The sequence below is a fragment of the Cygnus atratus genome, chromosome 1 (assembly GCF_013377495.2).
Source record: "Cygnus atratus isolate AKBS03 ecotype Queensland, Australia chromosome 1, CAtr_DNAZoo_HiC_assembly, whole genome shotgun sequence".
Classification (NCBI taxonomy): domain Eukaryota; kingdom Metazoa; phylum Chordata; class Aves; order Anseriformes; family Anatidae; genus Cygnus; species Cygnus atratus.
Window position 1 is genome coordinate 193,921,679 of NC_066362.1, and position 20,088 is coordinate 193,941,766.

General features: G+C 35.4%; 1 protein-coding gene across 1 annotated transcript in view; it reads right to left on the reverse strand.

The window, feature by feature from the left end:
* Positions 1 to 20,088, reverse strand: part of DYNC2H1 (dynein cytoplasmic 2 heavy chain 1) — a 167,238-nt gene that overhangs the window by 89,016 nt on the left and 58,134 nt on the right. Inside the window, exons 57-70 of the mRNA XM_035542461.2 lie at positions 18,649 to 18,809; positions 18,361 to 18,484; positions 17,711 to 17,832; positions 16,981 to 17,067; positions 15,318 to 15,444; positions 13,863 to 14,004; positions 13,222 to 13,331; positions 11,849 to 11,947; positions 10,465 to 10,588; positions 7,860 to 8,023; positions 7,339 to 7,458; positions 5,733 to 5,867; positions 4,762 to 4,905; positions 3,409 to 3,498 (exon numbers count right to left, since the gene is read on the reverse strand). Coding sequence (XP_035398354.1) covers positions 3,409 to 3,498; positions 4,762 to 4,905; positions 5,733 to 5,867; positions 7,339 to 7,458; positions 7,860 to 8,023; positions 10,465 to 10,588; positions 11,849 to 11,947; positions 13,222 to 13,331; positions 13,863 to 14,004; positions 15,318 to 15,444; positions 16,981 to 17,067; positions 17,711 to 17,832; positions 18,361 to 18,484; positions 18,649 to 18,809 — 1,749 coding nt within the window. The remainder of the gene's footprint in view (positions 1 to 3,408; positions 3,499 to 4,761; positions 4,906 to 5,732; positions 5,868 to 7,338; positions 7,459 to 7,859; positions 8,024 to 10,464; positions 10,589 to 11,848; positions 11,948 to 13,221; positions 13,332 to 13,862; positions 14,005 to 15,317; positions 15,445 to 16,980; positions 17,068 to 17,710; positions 17,833 to 18,360; positions 18,485 to 18,648; positions 18,810 to 20,088) is intronic.

Here is a 20,088-nt window from a genome sequence, read left to right on the forward strand (position 1 = left end):
ATGTGAAACACTGAACGTAAATACTCTTTAAAATCAGGAGCACACAGACACCTAGATCGAGGCCTCAAATTTCTAAGGACTGTCCTGTAACCTGGAAGATGTATTTTACCAGACAGTAGAAGATAAACACATTTTATTTCATTAGAATGTAAGTTAGCATAAGGCATATTGAAGCTGATACCTCTTTTCATTTTAATAAGGTGAAATGTAATTAAAAATACAAAGCAGAGGTGACAGGGAAGAACAAGAGAAGGAAACAGAAAACAATACATAGCATTGTATTAAAGCTGCAGAACTTAGCAGTCTCAGCTGATAAACACAACACCCCTGCACTCCTGTAGAAATTAATTCTGTTCTTGACTTCTAAACAACGCTGTTTGAATTTTCCACAGTGTGGTTTCCCACATACCATGCCTTATGTGTACCTCAAAATGACAGCTTGATTGTCCTTAGCTCAAGGGCATCTACATGAGAATCCTCTTACTTTCTCCATGTAATCCTTAAAACAAAATGGCAATAGTGTATACTCAACAACTCCAGAGTCTTTTGCTGTTAAGGGCTGTAAAACCAAATCTCACAGATTCCTGAACAAGAATGGACATCCACATGTTGTGATGGCTCTGCCACCTGGTGGGCACCTGAACTCAGATCCCACAAGGGATATAGGCACACTAGAAACACTGCTATCCTGGACCCAGAGGTGCACACTAGTCATGTTTTGTCTGCATATCAGAGAGCGCCTCAAACATTTACCAGTCCTGCACACTGGTTTTGAAAAAAAGATGCCTGAATTCATGAATTAAACAGAAAATCCACTACGATACCTCCCCACAACTGAAGAAACCAGTCTGTAAGGATAACCCGTGTCACATTCCAGTATGTAAGTTTAGATGAAGGATCAGACCGCTTCGTCATATTATATTCGGGGAAGAAATAATAACATGTATTTCAGATGACAGAAATTATGATACTGATGTCAGCAAATGAACCAGTCTCTGCAATCTGTAACATCTCACCACACGTTTGTAAATGACATCAAACTGGGGGGACCAGTGAGTATACATTTAAGGCAGGGCTGCCATTCAAAGAGACGTGGACAGGTTGGAGGAAGTGGCTGACAGGAACTTTGCAAAATTGGTGTAACACAAGTGTAAAACAAGTGTAAAGTCCTGTCCCTGAGAAGGAAGAATCCCTTGTAATGATACAGACAGTGGATTGCAAAGGACTCAGGAGGGTCTTGGGAGACAGGAAGCTGGATATCAGCCAACACTGTACTTTAGCATCAAAGATAATCAACAGAACCCTGGTTCTTTTAACGAGGGCATAGTTGGCAGAGTAATGGAATTGATTATCCACCCTTCACTCAGCAGTTGTTAGACCTCCTCTGTAGAATACTGCATTCAGTTTTAGTCCCCCAGTACAAGAAAGATGTTGATAAACTGAAGAGTTGGGCTGACGGTCACCACGATTATCAGGGGATCCATCCCAAGGAGTCTCCTTCCTTGGAGATCATAAAAAGTCACCTGGACATGGTCCTGGGCAACCTGCTCTGCTTGAGTAGGGGGTTCTTGCAGGGTTCTTGCAAGCTAAACCATTCTGTGATTCTGAGAACTGCATTCTTTTTTTGTGTATCTTATTGTGTATATTATCTATGAATACACTGATGAATGTAAAATTATTTATTTAAATAATTGAACAAAGTTAAGCTGAAACTTTAAGACAAAGATCTAAAATGATTTCTTATTTAAATATCATAAAATAGTTTAATGACGATGAGACTTACATCTCCGAAGAATATTAGGTTCCCAAGACTACTACTGAAAAATGAATTGCATGAGACATCAGAAGAGACAGGACCAAATTTGAGAAAGCATAATCTAGGAAATATTACGTACATGTTATGAGGTATAAGATGAACTACTTGACTGATATTGTCTTCCTCATTTTGATGTCTGTTACATTTTTAGGTTCAAAATTACACAAGAGGGCCAAACTATTTTTGTTTTCTTTTATTATTACTGTTTTCTCATCCAGATTCCTTTTTACAAGTCTGATACATCACCTCAGACATAGATATAAAAATTTTATCAGCTATACAATATATGAAGACTCTAGTACAGCCTCAGTGCCACAGTAGTCTTTAAAAATGTGAATAAAAGGCTGAACTAGTAGTAGATTGCTGATGGCATGAGGAGCTTATTAGTTCTCTAAATCCAGTATCAGAGCAGGATACTAAGCAGGATGCATCATTAGTCTGAAGCTGCATTGTAACTCTTACACTTCCAGTATCTTCTAAACCTTGGCCTGATCATTCATGGTGAAAATCTTTCCTACTAGAAATCTCCTATCTGCACCTTGTTTTTGAAATCTTTCATCTTTTCTGACATATAAAAATAGCTTGCCTTCCAACACTCAAAAGATGTGATGACTTACTGGAAGACTTCACAGAGTCACCACTTCAAACACGGACATTAAATTATTATGAGAATATTACATAAGAGTCCAGCTGAACTTTGATGAATCAAAATCCTTAGAAACATTGCTACTTCTGCATCCTCAGTGTACTGTTGCTAGATTTGGAGGGGGTAAAATCTTCCAAGATCTATCCATTTTCACTTCAGACTTGCATCATTTCTACTACTGCTCAAATGGTCTATGCAGACCTACTGTGTCATCTTCACCCTAGTACTATGAGACCTCCTATTATGATTGCTCCAGGTGAAAGTGAAAATGAAACGTGGAAGTGAAGGGCCTATCTATCCTAGGTTTTCACCAAGAAAGCAATAAGAGAAAAGCCGTCTGACAGAGATGCAGAACAAACAAGAAATACATTAAGAACATTGTATAGAGGAACAGGAGAAAAATGGAGAAACAAAGAAGCTATACAGTAGAGATTTGGGGCAGGAGGTGAAAAGAGGAAAGAAAATATTATAATGATTTGGATTTGTTGTTTTTTTTGTTGTTTCCTTTTAAAAAAAAGCAGTAATGATCATACACTACCTTACCACGACAGCTAAGTCAAACACTTATACTTTGGAAATGCTAGACATAAGACCGAACAGAATGAAGAGTACTCTAAATACTGAGCAGCCTGGAACTGGCTATGTAGACAGAATGATAGAGAGATGAGAAACCGGAGGTAAAGCAGAAATATGACTACACTGAGAATAGCCTCACCCATTAGAACACTGCTCTGTGGAAAAAATGTGCATAAGCAATCTTAATTTTGTCATAGTCTAAATTTCTGTCCTCAATTTTTTATGCTAAATATTACAAGTGTAAGTTTTTTACATGTATTGCATATGTACTGACACAATACTGCTTATCTGAACTAGATCAGTGTTGGTTGCTGAAAGAATACTTCCAAACCCAGTGCACTATATAAAAGCCAGAAAAGTACAATCTTACCTTAAACAAACAACGACAAACATATTCATACACTGTATGTTTCAATGCATCAATAAGCAGCTTGATTCTTTCTTCAGTATTACTTGAATCCTAAAAATAAAGTTTGGATTTCTAAAATTCATGTGGAAGTAAAAAATCTTTTATTACCGAGTGAATTTCACCAGGGGAAATAGAGGGGGGAGGGGGGAGAGGAGGAATAGAAACAGGAGGGAATAAAAAGGGGTAAACCTCCTTTTATATCTTCACAAGTGGGTTTACAGGTATTGTGAGGTTTATCTGAAACAAATTCTTTTCTACCTTTCTGGAGATTATAAAGGAGGGTAATGTGGATTCACAAGCTGATTTCATTAACCCCTTCCCTAAGTCTAAAAGTGTAGGAAAAATGTAGAAGGGGATAGAGGAGGAATAAAAAGAAAGAAAGTAAAGGAGGACATGAATGGCAAAGACAGAAGTTCAGTTTTAAATAGGTTATCATAATAGGAAGGAAGGAAGAAATTATGAAAGGTTGTGAAACTACGAACAAGAAGTTAGAAATTTCATGTTGTGGAAAAGAAGGAATAGGTAAAAAAACCTTAAAGAAGGCAAGTTTGCATAGTTGGAAGGACGTTTCTGCTAATGATTGGAGCTGAAGGAATGTTGTAAGCATGGACATGAGAATAAAGGGCAATCCAAAGTGACATGATAAAAGGCATGTGAATTCATTTTTGAAGTGGAAACAAACAGGAAAAAAAAAAAGATGAATTTTGGAGATGCTCAATAAAAAGAAAGCACATCATTAGTCAGTGTGGGTTTTTTACATCTAAAGAGTGAGGTGACAAAGGATAAATCCATAATTCTGCACTTCAGTAAGAAAAATGTAATGGCCATGAGAATACAGAAAAGTAAAAGTGACATTTTCCTAAGACGTGCATGCTTACAGACTGTATAAAAACAGTTTTTTGATCTTCCTTCCAATAACTGAACCATGTAGAAACATAGGTCTTTTCTTATTCTAACCCTTGTTGGTAGAAATAATTGGAGATTGTTTAAATAAAGCCTGCAGTAATGAGCTGAAGTTATAGTCAAACTTGCTTTTCCTAATTCATTCACCTTAGGCAAGGCGCAAGCCTGAAATAACAAATAAGAGCAATTTTGGTTTTAGATGGCTTAGCAATTTTACAATTTATATGTAATGTAAATGGCAAAAAAAAAAAAAAACGTGTATATATTCTGAATATGTAAAGCACAACAGTTCAGCATCACTACTTATTATACGTTATTCCCTAAAAACGTTCAGAGCAACTAAAAAATTCTAAGGATCAAAACAGAGTGATTCATCTGCAGCACTCACAGCTTTAGAAGAAGAGAAAATACCTGCTCGCTTTGCAGGGCCCTTTGGAAAAGCCGTAGGAAGGCCGCCAAACTAAAATGGTACATATTATTAATTTTGGACAAGTCAGAAATAATAAAATACATCTTGCTAGCACTCTCAGCTAAAGGGAGATAGGCGTCTCTCTCCTGTGGATAAAAAAAAAAAAAAAGCATACATATATATATGGTGTATATATATATATACAAATGAAAACAGTACATTGCTGCCATCTACTGGATATTACATAAACATTTATTCAACCCTGTTGAAAAATTCAGATGACTCCCACTACTGGCGTGAGAAAACAGAATCCCTTCTGACTTTTCAAACTGAGGGCCATGTACTCAAGACTTCAATACTATCTTTAGGTTTTAAACTTGACAGAAAACACTTGGGTAAAAAGTTTTTTAAGTTATGAAGAACACCTTGGAAATTAATTCTAAGGGCACTGAGGTCTCCTCCCACCACAAAGCACTTCCCAAAACTCAGCAGCAAATTCAAAACATAACAAATAGGACACAGGAGAAAAAATTGTGATATGTTACAAAACCCAGCTATGCCAGATGAATAACACCACCAATTAATTAATTTTTTGCAATAGCAAGGGATTTATTAAACAAGAATGTCCATTTGAACCTTGAAAGTCAGTCATATTGTTTGCAATAGCTGATGGTAAAAGTAAAAAAACAAAGTCAAAACCTAATACCCGCCGATAGATCCTTGGGAAAAAAAATGAATTCAAACTGGCAGGCTTTAAATTGTGTAACATTCGTCAAGTGCAAATTAAAGACATTTAAGTACTGAAAATGCTTTCTGTATTTGCATCATGCAAGTATCTCTTACTTCAAAAGATGAATTCTGTATGTTACTGATCTTACTCTCCTGCAGATGTACATATACTCTATTTACACACACAAGATAACTATTCTCAGCAGGAAAAAAGCAGCAATAAAAGATCTTTTTTTTTGTCTACCTGATCAAGGGAACTCTGAAGTCTGTGAGATTCAGCAAGTGATTCTTGGATGAGGGCACTACTTGCTTTAGTCTGATTCAAAGATTCAATCAGATCTTTATTTTCTAGTATGTTGCCTTGCGATGTTGCAAGTGTCTGTAAAAAAAAAAAAAGTCACCTATGTTACATTAAAAAAAAACTGCAAAGTAAGCATTTTAGAAGCTGACATGCATATTTCTGAATCACTGAATGCACCGAGAGTACTAGAAAGTTTACTCCAAAAACTCAGATGATGTATTAATGAAGGCTGGAAAATAAAACTCAGGACCAAACTCTCAAAATCCAGATTGCCGAATTCTGAAACAAGCTGTCATTAAGCTTTTCAGAATGATTTGTATGATCAGTTTCTTATACACTAACATCCCAACAGCAAATACGAATCATTTTTTTCATATTTCACTACCAATTTAGCCTGAAATTGGCTACTTGCAGTAACTTGCTGTACCTGATCAATCATAAATTTGTTTTCCCTCAAAACAGTACAGTCCAACATCCCAATACAATTTTGTCCTCATTTCCAACTGAGACATAAATATTCATGATTACAACATTCCCAGTTTTGTAATGAGATCCCTTCAAAATGCTTTTGATTGCCCCACCTCTCTCCCGAGTTCTCCTGTACAAACGCTTCCACTTTTAATAAGAAGAGGGAAAATGAGTGATTCCCTGGCATTTAAGGTCTGCTTTTTTTTTTTTTTTCTAGCTCTCGGTAAACACACTTCAACACAATTTCGTGGTCACACAACAGAAAATTGGCTTCTTGTTGGTTAATTTTTACTCTCAGGCTTCATCTGAAAGTGAAAACTAAATGGGTTTTATACACAGTAGACAGTTAATTTAAAGTTTTATCTTAAAAAAATAAATAAAATTACCTAACAAATATACCTGCAACTATATTAACTCACTAGGCCATGAAAACATCTTAATATGCAAGATTTGTAAAGACAGCCAAGGGAAAAAAAAAAAGAGCCGTGAGCTTTCCTCACCTTAATACAACACACACCTAATATTTTAAAATTAAAATAGTTACTATATAATAATAAAAAAAAAGTGATCAGAAAGCAATGCACTTTAGACACTGCATCAAAGGTTCAGATCTGCTTAACTGACTGCAAACTGTATTCCGTATTTCCATATTTTAAGTAAAAAACATTATTGAGCAAGATGTGATGAATTGTTTTGTGCAACTGGTTTACAGGTTGTATATCCTGTCATGTTTTGAGAAGTCAAACCAATACTTCCTAGGATAGCACATCAGGATATCTGGATGCAGAGTTAGAATAGAAGAATGCACTAGGTTATCTAGTTGATAAGAGTAGGACAAGATCATCTTGGTACAGGTACTAATGGAGCCACCTAGGAAAGGTGACTGACGTACATATTTATATTTCTTTCTTACCAAAATGCCCAAGTATATAATGCTTTTATCTTCTCAAATCAAAAATTCTGAGGGGTCATTATTCCAGTACTTTCTTTTTAAATTAAATAATTTTAAATAAAAGAAACACATAAAAATATTAAATTTATCTTATTGGCCTAACGGATACAGCAGGTAAATTTATTTTACCTCCAAAAGAGATTCCTCAAGCTTAGCTAGTTGTATCTTCTTATCTTCTTCCTGTTGCAACAGCTTTGTCTTCTGCTCTTCCAAATCGGGCTTTTCATGCTGAATTGTTAAAGCCAAAAGCTAAAAAGAAAGGAGATTATTTAATGTGGTAGAAGATACTTTAATATTTCATAATATACAATAATAAATCATATAGCATTAATTGTATACCAGTTTATAGTCTACTTTTGAAAGTAGACTTCTGAGGGTTTGAACAGAAAACAGGAGCTTCGCAATTAATCTCATGTAACTCAAGTCAATGAGATAGTTTCCATTTTGATTATTAGACTTGCTACTTGGCTTCAAAGTGCATAAAAACAATCTTCTAAAATTTTAATTTAGTATCAGCATTGATTTTTCTGTTTATAGTTGTGTCCTACAAAATATCTCAGTGACCATTAACACAAACTGCACCATGGGGCTTCTACCAAAGGCTGGATGTATCTATAAATACCTACATTATTTTTATTTTAAATGCCTACCTGACCTCTTAAGCCACTTCCTGTTGTGGTAAAATTTACTTCTGTAACAATAGAAGAAGCATCAGGTGGAATGAAGGGATTTGGGTTCCTTGTTGATAGAAAAAGACGGAACTCTTCATTATAATCTATAATTTTTTCACCTATTTGTATAACATAGCGGGGTCCTGCAGATAAAAAATATATTATAGTCACTCTGATTCTAGATTCTAGTCATCCTACAATTATCTAAAAATAATGGTATTTTTGTTATACTTTATGACCAACAGATTAAAAGATACTTTACGAATAATTTATAAATGAATTTTATAAAGAATAATAAATAAAAACTTAAGAAACATAAGCTATTCTGCATTGCTAGACAGAAAAATGCAATAGTGTAGCAATGGTGTGTGAAAGTTATATGGTGAAAATATTTAATTGATGATGTTCATTTAATTATCACTCCCAATAAAAAAGATCAAATGGCAGAAAATGCACTTGATGTAAAAGTGATACGAATGTATATTTGAAATTTTCTAACAATGACAGGAGACAAAACAACACAGAAGACACACTAGATAATTCTGCTTTTGTCTAAGAATCCTGTCATTATTTAAACATATTCGTTTAATTTGCCACATAGGTATACCACTCTGTAAAATCACCTTTGCCACAAATACATATTAGCTAACTAAGATGGTGCAATATTTTCTGAATGTGACACCAAAACATCAGTCTTTATCTCTGAATCTGTTACATTTACTTGCAGAAGTTTGATGCTGCTATACTATCATAATTCCATTAAATATTGTTTTCGGTGATATTGTTATGGAGAAAGACAGACTATAAAACTGAAGATGTTGGAATATCTAGTTATTAGATTAAAAGAAAACTATTCCATTAAGAAATATCCTGTAAATTTGTAAATTACTGTAAATACACTTAATTTAATCACAGTGGAAAAGAATGAATTTATTCATTTTTGTTGTCATATATTCAATCTATTTTTATACTATTGAGATTCTGACATTTCTCAATATGCTTCTCACAAAATTAAACCATATATATGGCTTCTCACCACTCCCCTTCCACCACAGAAAATTTTCATTATAGCTGTGTCAGAAACAAATAAACTTTAACAGTCACGACTAGAATAAGATTTTTGCCTCCTGATACTAAAAAGAGGGAAGAACAGAATTAGAACATTAAAAGTTTCAAAGTGAAAATTTCTCTTCCAGAGAAATTTCTGAGGTGGCAGTTAGGTACTCCTCTATTATTAGCACTAGGAGCAGAAGATCAGAAATGCTCCAAGTATAAATCTCTTGCTAAAACACTGCTACAGATGAAAATCACATACCAATTTTGCTTCTGTGCCAAGGATCAGAATAAATTTTAGGCTTATGTTGTAAAAATGTCAAACAGAAAATGGAAGCTGTACAAGGACAAAGTAACTGCAGTATATAAATTCACATTTTTTTCTTAACTTCATTTCATTCCAAGTAGTGAAAAGATGCCCAGTCATCACAAGCAAAATAATGCAGAGAGGCCTCCACTACCACTTCCACATTTTGACAAACAGAAGGTGTGCGCTTCATAGCCAAGTGACTGAGATGACTCAAAGAATGACCAGCTCTCACTTTTCAAAACACAGCTCCCTAGTTTGGACTTGCACAGATCTAGAGTTAACAGAGTTCATATGGAAGAGGCTGCCTGAGGTGTTATGAGCAATTTCCCTGAATAAACTTGTATTTTTGATTTAATCTGCTGTCTCTACAGTTCTGCAAACACATTCATCTCTTAATTTGATTCCTTTTGAGATGTATCTCTGATAACACTGTATCTCTGCTTTCCAAAATTCAGCAGAAGCTAGCGAAATAAAACAGTTGTCAAGATTTTCTATCTAGCCTCCTACAGAATCTTGAAGTCACCACTCAGGTAATGCTCTCAGCTCCTACTGATGAGAAAAAAAAAAAAAAGTAAGCACATCTGTAATGTAAGAATGATCTGAACTAACAACTTCTTGTTATTTTACAGACCTGTCCCCATATAGGGGATAACTACATCTAAGAACTCCACAAATGTTTTTATACTGTTTCACTGCATCAGTAAAGGGGACTCATTTCACTGAATTCTACGACCTCTCACACTCCCATTCCAAAGTCACGTCAGGGATAGATCTGAGCATCTTCTTTAGTCTTTAGACAAATGAAAGACAGAAAGCAACATCAACATCCTAAAATTCTGATTTCTAACTGCATAATCAATTGTGTAATTTCTCGTCGATTCATTGCCCAAAATTCCTAAGAAAGACCATGTGTTTGAAATTGCCACTAGAAATTAAGTTAAAATTTAAACTTTGCAAGAATTCATAAAAACACTTTATTCTAACTCCAGTCAAAAAAAAACCTTTAAATACTTCTCAGTATTTTTCAGCTTGGCAAACAAGAGCATAACTCCAACATAACTAATGCACTGAAGTGTTAGCAGCATGTATAGTAGCAGCATATTAAAGAGGAAAAAACAATGTAATACTCATAGTTTCAGAAAAATCAGGTTTTATATGATGTATATGGATCTAACCTTCGAAAGGTTTGAACAAGCATTTTTAAAGATTTTGGTCATTTACCTTGGACTACAAGATCTTTTCTTAGCAACGGATAAAGTACAGGTTCCACTCCATCCATTTCCTGTATAATAAGTGTTTTCCCAAACCTCACTGCCAGCTCAAGAGCTGTTAGGAAGTTGGTGTCCTGGGCAAATGAAAACAAATTCCTTTGATTCATGTTATTTTGAAATATCAACACTTTGACAGCAGTGTAAAAGAGTGAAAACTCTATAGACACTTTTAAATCATTTTAGGAATACACAGGAAGTCATTATACCAGGAATCTGAATCTAAGTATCAGTAGGATAACCAAACAATTCTACTACATGCATCATATGGTAGCCACAAGTATTTAATTTAAATACATTTGATACAACTAAAGGATTGCTTCAGCTACTGACATACAAGCAGCCAATTTAACATGCCTAGCTCTCCTTGTGCTGCATCAGAAGAAAGCAGGTCTGCAATAGATCTTGTGTCATGTCTGCCAGGTGCATCTGGCTAGTTAGTACATCTCAAATATTATTGGTTAGCTGTGCCTCAAAAAGGAATCAAGACCTAAAGCCAGGATTCACACTGATACTAAGATACCTAAATACAGGCTTTTGCCTGTAGGTATCTAAACACACACTTGGTTTTTAAGATTCCATTAAAGTCAGTGGTGATCCTGGATAATGCAGTCAACAAGCCCAAAAGTTAATCAAGCCAATCTGCTAGCAGGTTAAGTATTCAACTCTTAATTAGTACCTTCTGTGAGTATCCAAAATGCCTACATATGGCTGGCACGGATCTCTAGAAGACCCACACTCTGCTGAAGCAATACCCTGAGGACAGGTGGGATCCAATAAGGGACTTTAGAATGGCACCACAAGTTCGTCTATGTTTGTGCAAATGAAACAAGCCTAGCCACCCATGTAAACTGACATGGTGTCTTAATCCTGAACTGAAACTTAGGCAAGTACTTCCAATGTAGATAATAAAACACAAAAATCACAAGGAAGAAGCATATACGTACTCCTGAAATCCTATGAACTGCAACAAATACTAAATAAATAAATAAATAAATAAATAAATCTATTTTTAGAAATATTTTACTATCTCTCTCCCAGCAGGGAATACTGATACTCTTGAAAAGGACAGCACAAAGAGACAAGCTTGTAGAAATAAAACTACAATAATGTTGACCCTCAACTTTAAATACTCTGATTTCCCTCTTGAGTAAACAGATTATCAGTAGCATCTGATAGAATCACCATAAACTAAAACTCTGTGAGAAATTAAATGCTTCATGAAATATGACCTCATATTTGGTGATAGGTATCACAACTAATAAACTGCTCTCTAAAGTCTGGAACTGAGGATATCAAGCAGAACAAAATTGTAAGACGAAGAGTAAATACTGGACCTGCTGGTTAACAACTTCCAAACGTGATTCCTTCAAATGTGTCTTCAACCATTCTGTAGCCCGGAAAGAAGGGTCTATCAGAAATGGGCAAACTTTACTCTAAGAAAAAAATCAGAAAATCACAGAAATCTATTTTAAGAATTAAATTGAATGGGTAAAACAAATGAATACTGTACAATGAATTAAGTCCTCTTTTATTTCCCCAAACTGATGTTATACGCGTTTTAATATTTTTTTTATTAACAAACTGTTTAAAGAAACACTAATGACCTAATAACAAAATGACAACAAACAACAACAGTATAAGAACAGTATAAGAACATTATTTTCTTGTCTTTTTTTTTTCTTTTGTAAAATATCATGTTTAAGTCCAGTTTAAAAGATGCTGAACAAAATACATGCACAAGCAAAAGGATTTGAGCTGAGGAAGGGCTTGAAAAAGTTCTAAATGTACAATGAGATTTTTAGGAGCTCAATCTATTTAACTAAGAAAAAGATGAAAATAAGATTTGATTACAGCATGTAAGTACCTTTGAGAGTACAAAATCATATTTGTTGAAGGGCTTTTCAATCAGTGAGAAAGTAATAGCTAGATCTAATATCAAGATGATAAAGCAAGACTTATTTAAATTGGAAAAAAGCTGTAACTGGTTTGTGAGAATCATTAATCATCCAAGCAAACAACGTGTGGCAAATGTAAATTCTCCTCTCCTAAATGGTATTATATTTTTACTTTCTATCAGATCGAAGAAATAACTACATTATAACTACAGTATTATGTTATATAAATGTGCAATTGCGTAATATGTACATTTATTGGCATATATCTATATGCTATTATGTGATAATACTGAATCATGGTTATAAGCACAGTATTATAATTTATTAAAATTATTTTCTCTGGTATTAGCTACTGGCCTTAAGTGAATGGCATTTTATGTCCTATATCACAGAGATAAGCTAATGATTAGCTTTAAGGATTTCAGATCTAGATATTTTGAAAGGCATCTGCATACAGCTTTTTACTTTTTCAAGACCAAAAAAGTGAGAAATGATATGTCAAGTGCACATTTATAGAATATAATCTTCCACTTCTTGTATTAGTGTTTATGATTAGTAATAGACTAATAGCAGATCTCATCTGTTCAACATCTGGAAGAAAACCGCAGAAAAATAAAAAGGATGTTCTTTAACTATTTATTTTCCTTTTGGTACGGAGTACCCAGAGTTAGATAAATATATGTTTCTCTGTGCATGTTTTATGGTGCTAATAAAACACTGAAAATGAAATTGTTCAAAATTCCAGAAGGATATGTTACTGAAACTTGTAGAAATTGAAATACTTCTAAGATAAGATACAAACACAAGTTTACCTGCAAGATAACAAGAGCATTTTCTATTGAAAGGTCATCTGAAGGTAAGCCTTCACTTTTCCAAACTAGCTCCTCACTTTCTGTGCACAGGAACCGCCGTAAATCAAACTCTGATAAATGAAAGATCATAAGTTTGTGCTAATATTTATAGCTTGCACATTTTAAGCCTTTGCCACTTTATATACAGCAGAGATTCTGTCTTAAAGGAGTGCAAGTCTGTTAATTGCCCTTATATTATTTCTTGAACGTACTGCTATTTTCTAGCTGATGTTACCAAAAAAAAATGGCGCTGTTAACACAGACAGATAAAGATGATTACTGAAAAACAAGAAGCATTCAGAGCCCATAGGCAAATTTTCAACAGTTAACATGAATGCATTCATTCATGTAAACTTTGCTTTTTGAGCACGGGCTATGGAACAAAATCTTAAAAAAATATAAGTAGTTATAATCTTAAGAATTAACAGAATAATCCTAAGAAATAGTTCTATCTGTATGTACAACTACTTATTGAATAAGAATTAATGTTGTCATTTTTCATAAGGGGACACCAAGACAAAGGAGTTTGTTCTTTAGAACTCACTGGCATTTCTCACTTTCTCAGTCAAGCTGACTTACACACCCACACCCACACCAATTACTTTCAAGGCCTGCTGATTTGGTCCATTCATCCAGTCTGGTTTTCCTCTGATCCTCAGGAGCAGCAGAAAGATAGGTAATAAATGCAGCTGCTAACTGAGCTCTCTTAGGCAACGTAGACAGTTCATGTGTTATCTCTGACACCTTCAAATAAAAAAGAAAAATTACAGAATGTATATTATAAATAAAAACTATGTTAATATTTCTCATAATTCATTTAAAAGTCAGAATTAAATTTACCTTCCATTAAGAATACAATTGAGACAGTTTCTCTCCTTGAATTTCAAGTACCTGTATTTAGCTAACTCACTCCAAAATATAAGTGAAAATATGAGAAAAGTTCTTTTTAGCTCTCAGCTACAATGTGGACAGATATTTCTGAGAATTTAGCTCCTAACTATGGATTTGATGCACACTTCAGGTTGTCACTTGTGAGCAACTGGATAAATCATATTATAAGAAAAATAAGAAATATGTGATCTCATAGTATCAGCTAGTGAATGCTACTCATAACACGTATGTAGATACCAAATACCGTGTTACCTATTATACTCAGAAATTTGATTCACTGAAGACTCACAAGATAAAATACATTTATCATGTATCTTTGAATAAGCTACCTGCACTTCACCACCTATGCTTTGAACTCTTCTAGTATTTTGGAAAAAAATACAGCAGAGCAAAACAACAAAGAATACTGCCATAATTGGCTTGAAAAAGTAATGTCACCTTTGCATTTAATCAAACTGACATAAAAAAAAAAAAAAGCTGACACACACACAGGAAACTTGTTACTACTACCTCCTTACTTTAAAGGGACATGAACACAGCATTTTCAGCACTAAATTAAGCACCATCTTCAATATAGGATGAGTACCTGACTAATACATCCGTTATTCTGCTAGGTACGCTAATATATCACACCATACCATTAACAGAGCAGGGTAATCTTCTAAAAAGAAGGATAATGTACCAGGGTGAAAAATTGAGTCATTTTTAGAAGTGTTTAAACTCAGGTTCAAATATGCCCAGGCCTTACTGCAGCAGATGGAGTATCTAAAAGACTACTTGCAAAGGAAAATCTTCCCTTTCTTTCCATTCTGCTGGTCATCCTGTGAGAGTATTCATCCAACACTAACTCTAGTTCTTCAAAATGAAGGCATTTAACCTAAGCTGATTGTTTAGGCTTTTTCTACTGTCAATGAAGAGACAGGCAACTGTCTCTCAGCAGGGATATTTATCCCATCCTTAAGTACCAAAGAAAGCTAGGTATCACTTTCTGGAGGTGGCAGCTATTTTCAGCTTATAAATATCTTGGAGTTTTCCTTTCCTGCTTCTGACTGAAGAGTTGTGTCCAAAGGGTTGCCAATTTCTCCCAAATATAACAAGATTTCACTTAAAAATGGACTTACCAAAATATCAGCTATAAGAAGTACGTTATGAAAATTTTCACTAACCTGGGTGCTCCATCTTTTGTGTTCCCTATCAAGTTGATTTATCAGTACCTCTGCAGCTTTCAATATTTTCTGAGCTTTACTTAGTTCTGCTTCAAGTTTTGCTGCTTCAGTTGTTCTACACTGGAACCTGTAAAACAATTACTGTTTAAAATTGCTATCACAAACTACTAAATTTATGGACAGTTACTTCAAAGGCAGCTTAACTTACTGAACTTGTCATGAACCCCTCCCTTATGGTTCACGAAGAATACAACAACAGTTGTCTTTTATACCATCTTCTGCTCTTTAGTAAATGAGCTTGTTAGACTTACCACAAACAAAATTTAGATTCACAGGTGAGATGTAAAAACATTTCCAATATAGACTATAATGTCTGAAAATCATTCCTTCTTCTACTTAAACAGTATGACTTGATTTTAGTGGTTGATGTTTTGTTCTGCACATAGTTGGGACAATAGCAGACGCAACACCATGCTACAAATTTGTAACTCTTCAGTAAATATTATCTATAAATATGGTGGGGAGTCTCTCCCCACCTTTCTTGTTAGGTCCCCTTTAGGTACCGGAAGGCCACTGTAAGGTCTCCCCAGAGCCTTCTGGAGACGGACAAGTCTAGTCCTAAAAAGACACTGAAGTCATCTCAGATTTAAAAGGTGAGACACACATCACTCTATTTTTGACACCTGCTGTGTCTACACTGGAGGCTTCTGACTCAGTAGTGAGAAACAAGTACTTTGAAAGAGCATTCCATCTTATCAATGAGATGAACTGCTACAGGTAGCCTAAGTATGGCTTCTTCTGATGTACACATCTCAGTGCAGAGAGTTACGTTTCATAGAACCATAGAATCATAGACTGTTTTAGGTTGGAAGGGACCTCTGGAGGCCATCTGGTTCAACCCTGTTCAAGCAGGGACACCCAGAGCCAATATCTCAGGACCATGTCCAGGTGGCTTTTGAAGATCTCGAAGGAGGATACTCCACAGCCTCCTGTGCCAGGGCTCCATCACCTGCACAGCACAGAAGTGCTTCCCGGTGTTCAGACAGAACCTCGTGTTCCAGTTTGTGCCTGTTGCTTCTCGTCCTAGCACTGGGCACCACTGACAAGAGCCTGTCTCAGTCTTCTTTGCACCCTCCCTTCAGGTATTGAACATTGACAAGATGCTTCGCACAGCCTCCTCTTGTCCAGGCTGAACAGTCCCAGCTCTCTCTCCCTTCCCTCATAGCAGTGGTGCTTCACTCCCTTCATCATCTCGGTGGCCCTCTGCTGGACTCTTTCCAGTATGTCTATGTCTTTCCTGTAACGGAGGCCAGAACTGGACACAGGGTGGCCTCACCAGTGCTGAGCAGAGGGGAAGTATCACCCTTGTCCATCTGCTGGCAACACTTTGTCTAATGCAGCCAAGAATACTATCAGCCTGCTTATCAGCAAGGGCATGTTGCTGACTCATGTTCAACTTAGTGTCCAACAGGACTCCCAGGTCCTTTTCTACACAGCTGTTTTCCTGCTGAGTGGCCCCCTGCATGTACTGGTGCCTGGGGTGGTTTCTCCTCAGATGCAGTACTCTGCACTTCTCCCATTTATTTATAATAAATATCATTATTCATACTGTAAATTCATCAATGTTTTTATTTATATCTTGAAATAAACAAACCCAACATACTTATCTTTCAGTTCTGATACTTTTTGACCAACAGAGTTCAGAAGATCTTCCAACTTCTGTTTTCTGCCTTCAGTTTTCTTGAGATTACTGAAAGATATAACACTTATTTTAAGAATATGCATCTCAAAAACAAACGAAAAGAAGTGGTGGGGACAGTAGCAGAAAAATTGTTTATATACAGATAATCCAGAGATAACTCTTGTTATTTGTATTAATAAAAATCTGTTTTCTTGTTTAAAAGTTTTGACTAATTCTTATCACATATCTTTAGAAATACAAACCAACTACATGCAAGTGTATTCTTATAGATCACATCAAATTCTTCCAACATATTATTTTAAGACAATCAGTATATATTTCTCAAATTACAGATGGTCGTAAGAATATTTTATATCTTTGTGATTACACGGAGAAACCGACAATGATTAGTAATGTTTGAGAAAAAAAAAAAAAAAAGAGGAACCACACTTATAGCATAGCTTTCACTGACAGTACATTTTAAGCATATCTGCAATGTTCACTTCTCATAGACATATTTCAGCATAGACTGGTAACTAGTGATTGGCAAAAAATATATATATGTTACACACTTTTTTCTGTCTCAGCATGAATATTTTAATACATGTTATTGAGCTACAGTTTCTTATTTTTAACTAACTTCAAGTCCTCTTAGTCTCTCCTGCCAACACTGGAATTAAGAACATTTATCCTGAAATAGTGTCTAACTCACGCTTCCAAGACAGCCTTTTCTTTTTCCAAAGGTTGAATTCGTTCCAAGACATGGGAATACTGGACATTGGCATTTACCCAAGCTGCCAATGGAGCAGCTGCAGCACTGGCACGTTTAGCGTTCTGAAAAAAATCAGTAACAGTAACAAGCAAGTCCTTTAAGTATGATGTACATGAGAAATACAAGATAAATAATTGCAACAGATTTACCACTTATCAAGTTTAATATGCCAATTAGCCAACTCCTCTCTTAAATTTATCTTTTATATTGTTACTAAGAGATTATATTGTAGGCCATCAATCGGTGTAAAGAAAATAAAATGTATCTTTACAACTGTGAAGCTCCACAGGAGTTATGAAGTTCTAAATGAGTGCAAACTTTATCATTGTGTTCCTTCCCAGGGAACAACTGTCCTCTTAAAAGTGAGGAACTAGTATTTAAGAATTCTACTAGCTAGTGAATTCCATATAGCTACTCCCAAATTTGGTCTCAAAGATCACCAATATACTAATTGTCATTAGCTCACCTTTTTTTTTTTTTAACTGCATGTAATGTTAAGACTCTTAAGAGGTTTTTTGCTGATGGTGGTTGTTTTTGTTGTATTTTTTTTGTTTGTTTATTTCATTTTATGTAATGCAATAAAGAATTACCTTAGGATCAAAAGATGTTCTGTTTTTGTAAAGAAGTTCTTCAACACTCTCTCGGATTTCTTTTGGAATGTTACGGGCATCAAAGGTTGCTATGTCCTCCCTCACTCCTCTTTTGGCCAAGAAACTGTAAAAGTATTAAATAATTAAGTAAAGAAAATACAAATGTTCAAGAGATTCTTTCCATATGAAACAAAAAGAATTCTGCACACACATCGTTCCCAAATATTACAGAAAGTATTTCATATTGCAAATTACTGTCTAAGGTTGAAGCTTAAATAAAATCCTCACCTCTTCATGCTCACCCATGATGTATCAAAAATCCCCATCAGCCGTAAAACTCCTTCTAGGATGTCTCTGATTATGTCAGGGGGCATCCGTAATGACCGAATTTCTGACAAAGACTCTGGCTTTATATTTCCAACTGCTAACTTAGCTTCATTAACCAGTGGCTTAAAACATAAAAACATATCAAAAAAGGTATGAGGATACAAGAAGCTGAAAGTTTGCCATTTTGGCTTTCATACATTTTCTTCTTCATTTTAGCATTAAATATTTCATTACCTAACCAAATACTGTTGATATGTATTCATGTACACAAGTTACTACACAAAAATGCCACCTGCGATAAGTATGGTTTCATATAAAACACATTTCAATCCTGACATTCTCTAATTTTACATTCAGCACTGTATTTCATAAATATTATGTATATAATACCATTAATTATATTTTTTCTTCCACTGCTTAAAAGTTCATTGTGATGTGGGTATGGTTTAATAATGATGTCAATTACTGTTTGCAAGAGCACCTAAGAATATCTATGTACAAGAAGTACAGTCACAAAAGCTTGCTCTTTTCAGTAGCTAAACAAATCCAGGCACCTTTTGCCCTTACCAACAAAGCCAAAAAATAATGAGGAAACAGAAGATAAGGAATTATTAAAGACTGTGCACACCCCACACATCTTGTATATTTATCAAAGTCCAGAAAAAGGGTTTTAACCGAAGCCTTTAGTTCTATGTTACTTTAATAGAATCATAGGATCACAGAATGGGTTGGGTTGGAAAGAATCTTAAAAATCATCTAGTTCCAACCCCTCTTCTCAGGCACAGAGGAGCGGTTCATTGGCCTGTAGCTCCCCGGGTCCTCCTGTCTACCCTTTATAAAAAGGGGAGTGATGTTTCCATTTTTCTAGTCACCAGGAACTTCAACTGCCACAACTTTTCAAATATGGTGGAGAGAGGCTTAGCAACTACATCAGATAGTTCCCTCAGGACCTAGGATGCATGGCATCGGGCTCCACAGACTTGTACCTTCACTGCAAAGATATGATTCTTTGGTACCTATGACATTCAAAAGTAAAGAAAAATAATTTGCTGTACTTCTTTCTTATCCTTTAGTACAATTTTAAAATGGATGGGATGGAAAACAGAGACTAAAATCAATGGCTTGAGTCACATACCTCTACCTGATGCGTAAAGGCTGTAAAGTCTCTTGAAGAACAGTGTGCAATAGAATCACAGAATGGTTTGGGTTGGAAGGGACCTTCAAGATCATCTAGTTCCAATACCCCTGCCATGGGCAGGGATGCCACCCACTAGATCCCACTAGAGGTTGCTCAAAGCCTCACCTAACCTGGTCTTGAACACCTCCAGGGATGGGGCATCCACAGCTTCTCTGGGCAAACTGTGCCAGGGCCTTACCACTCTCTGAGAACAAAATTTCTTC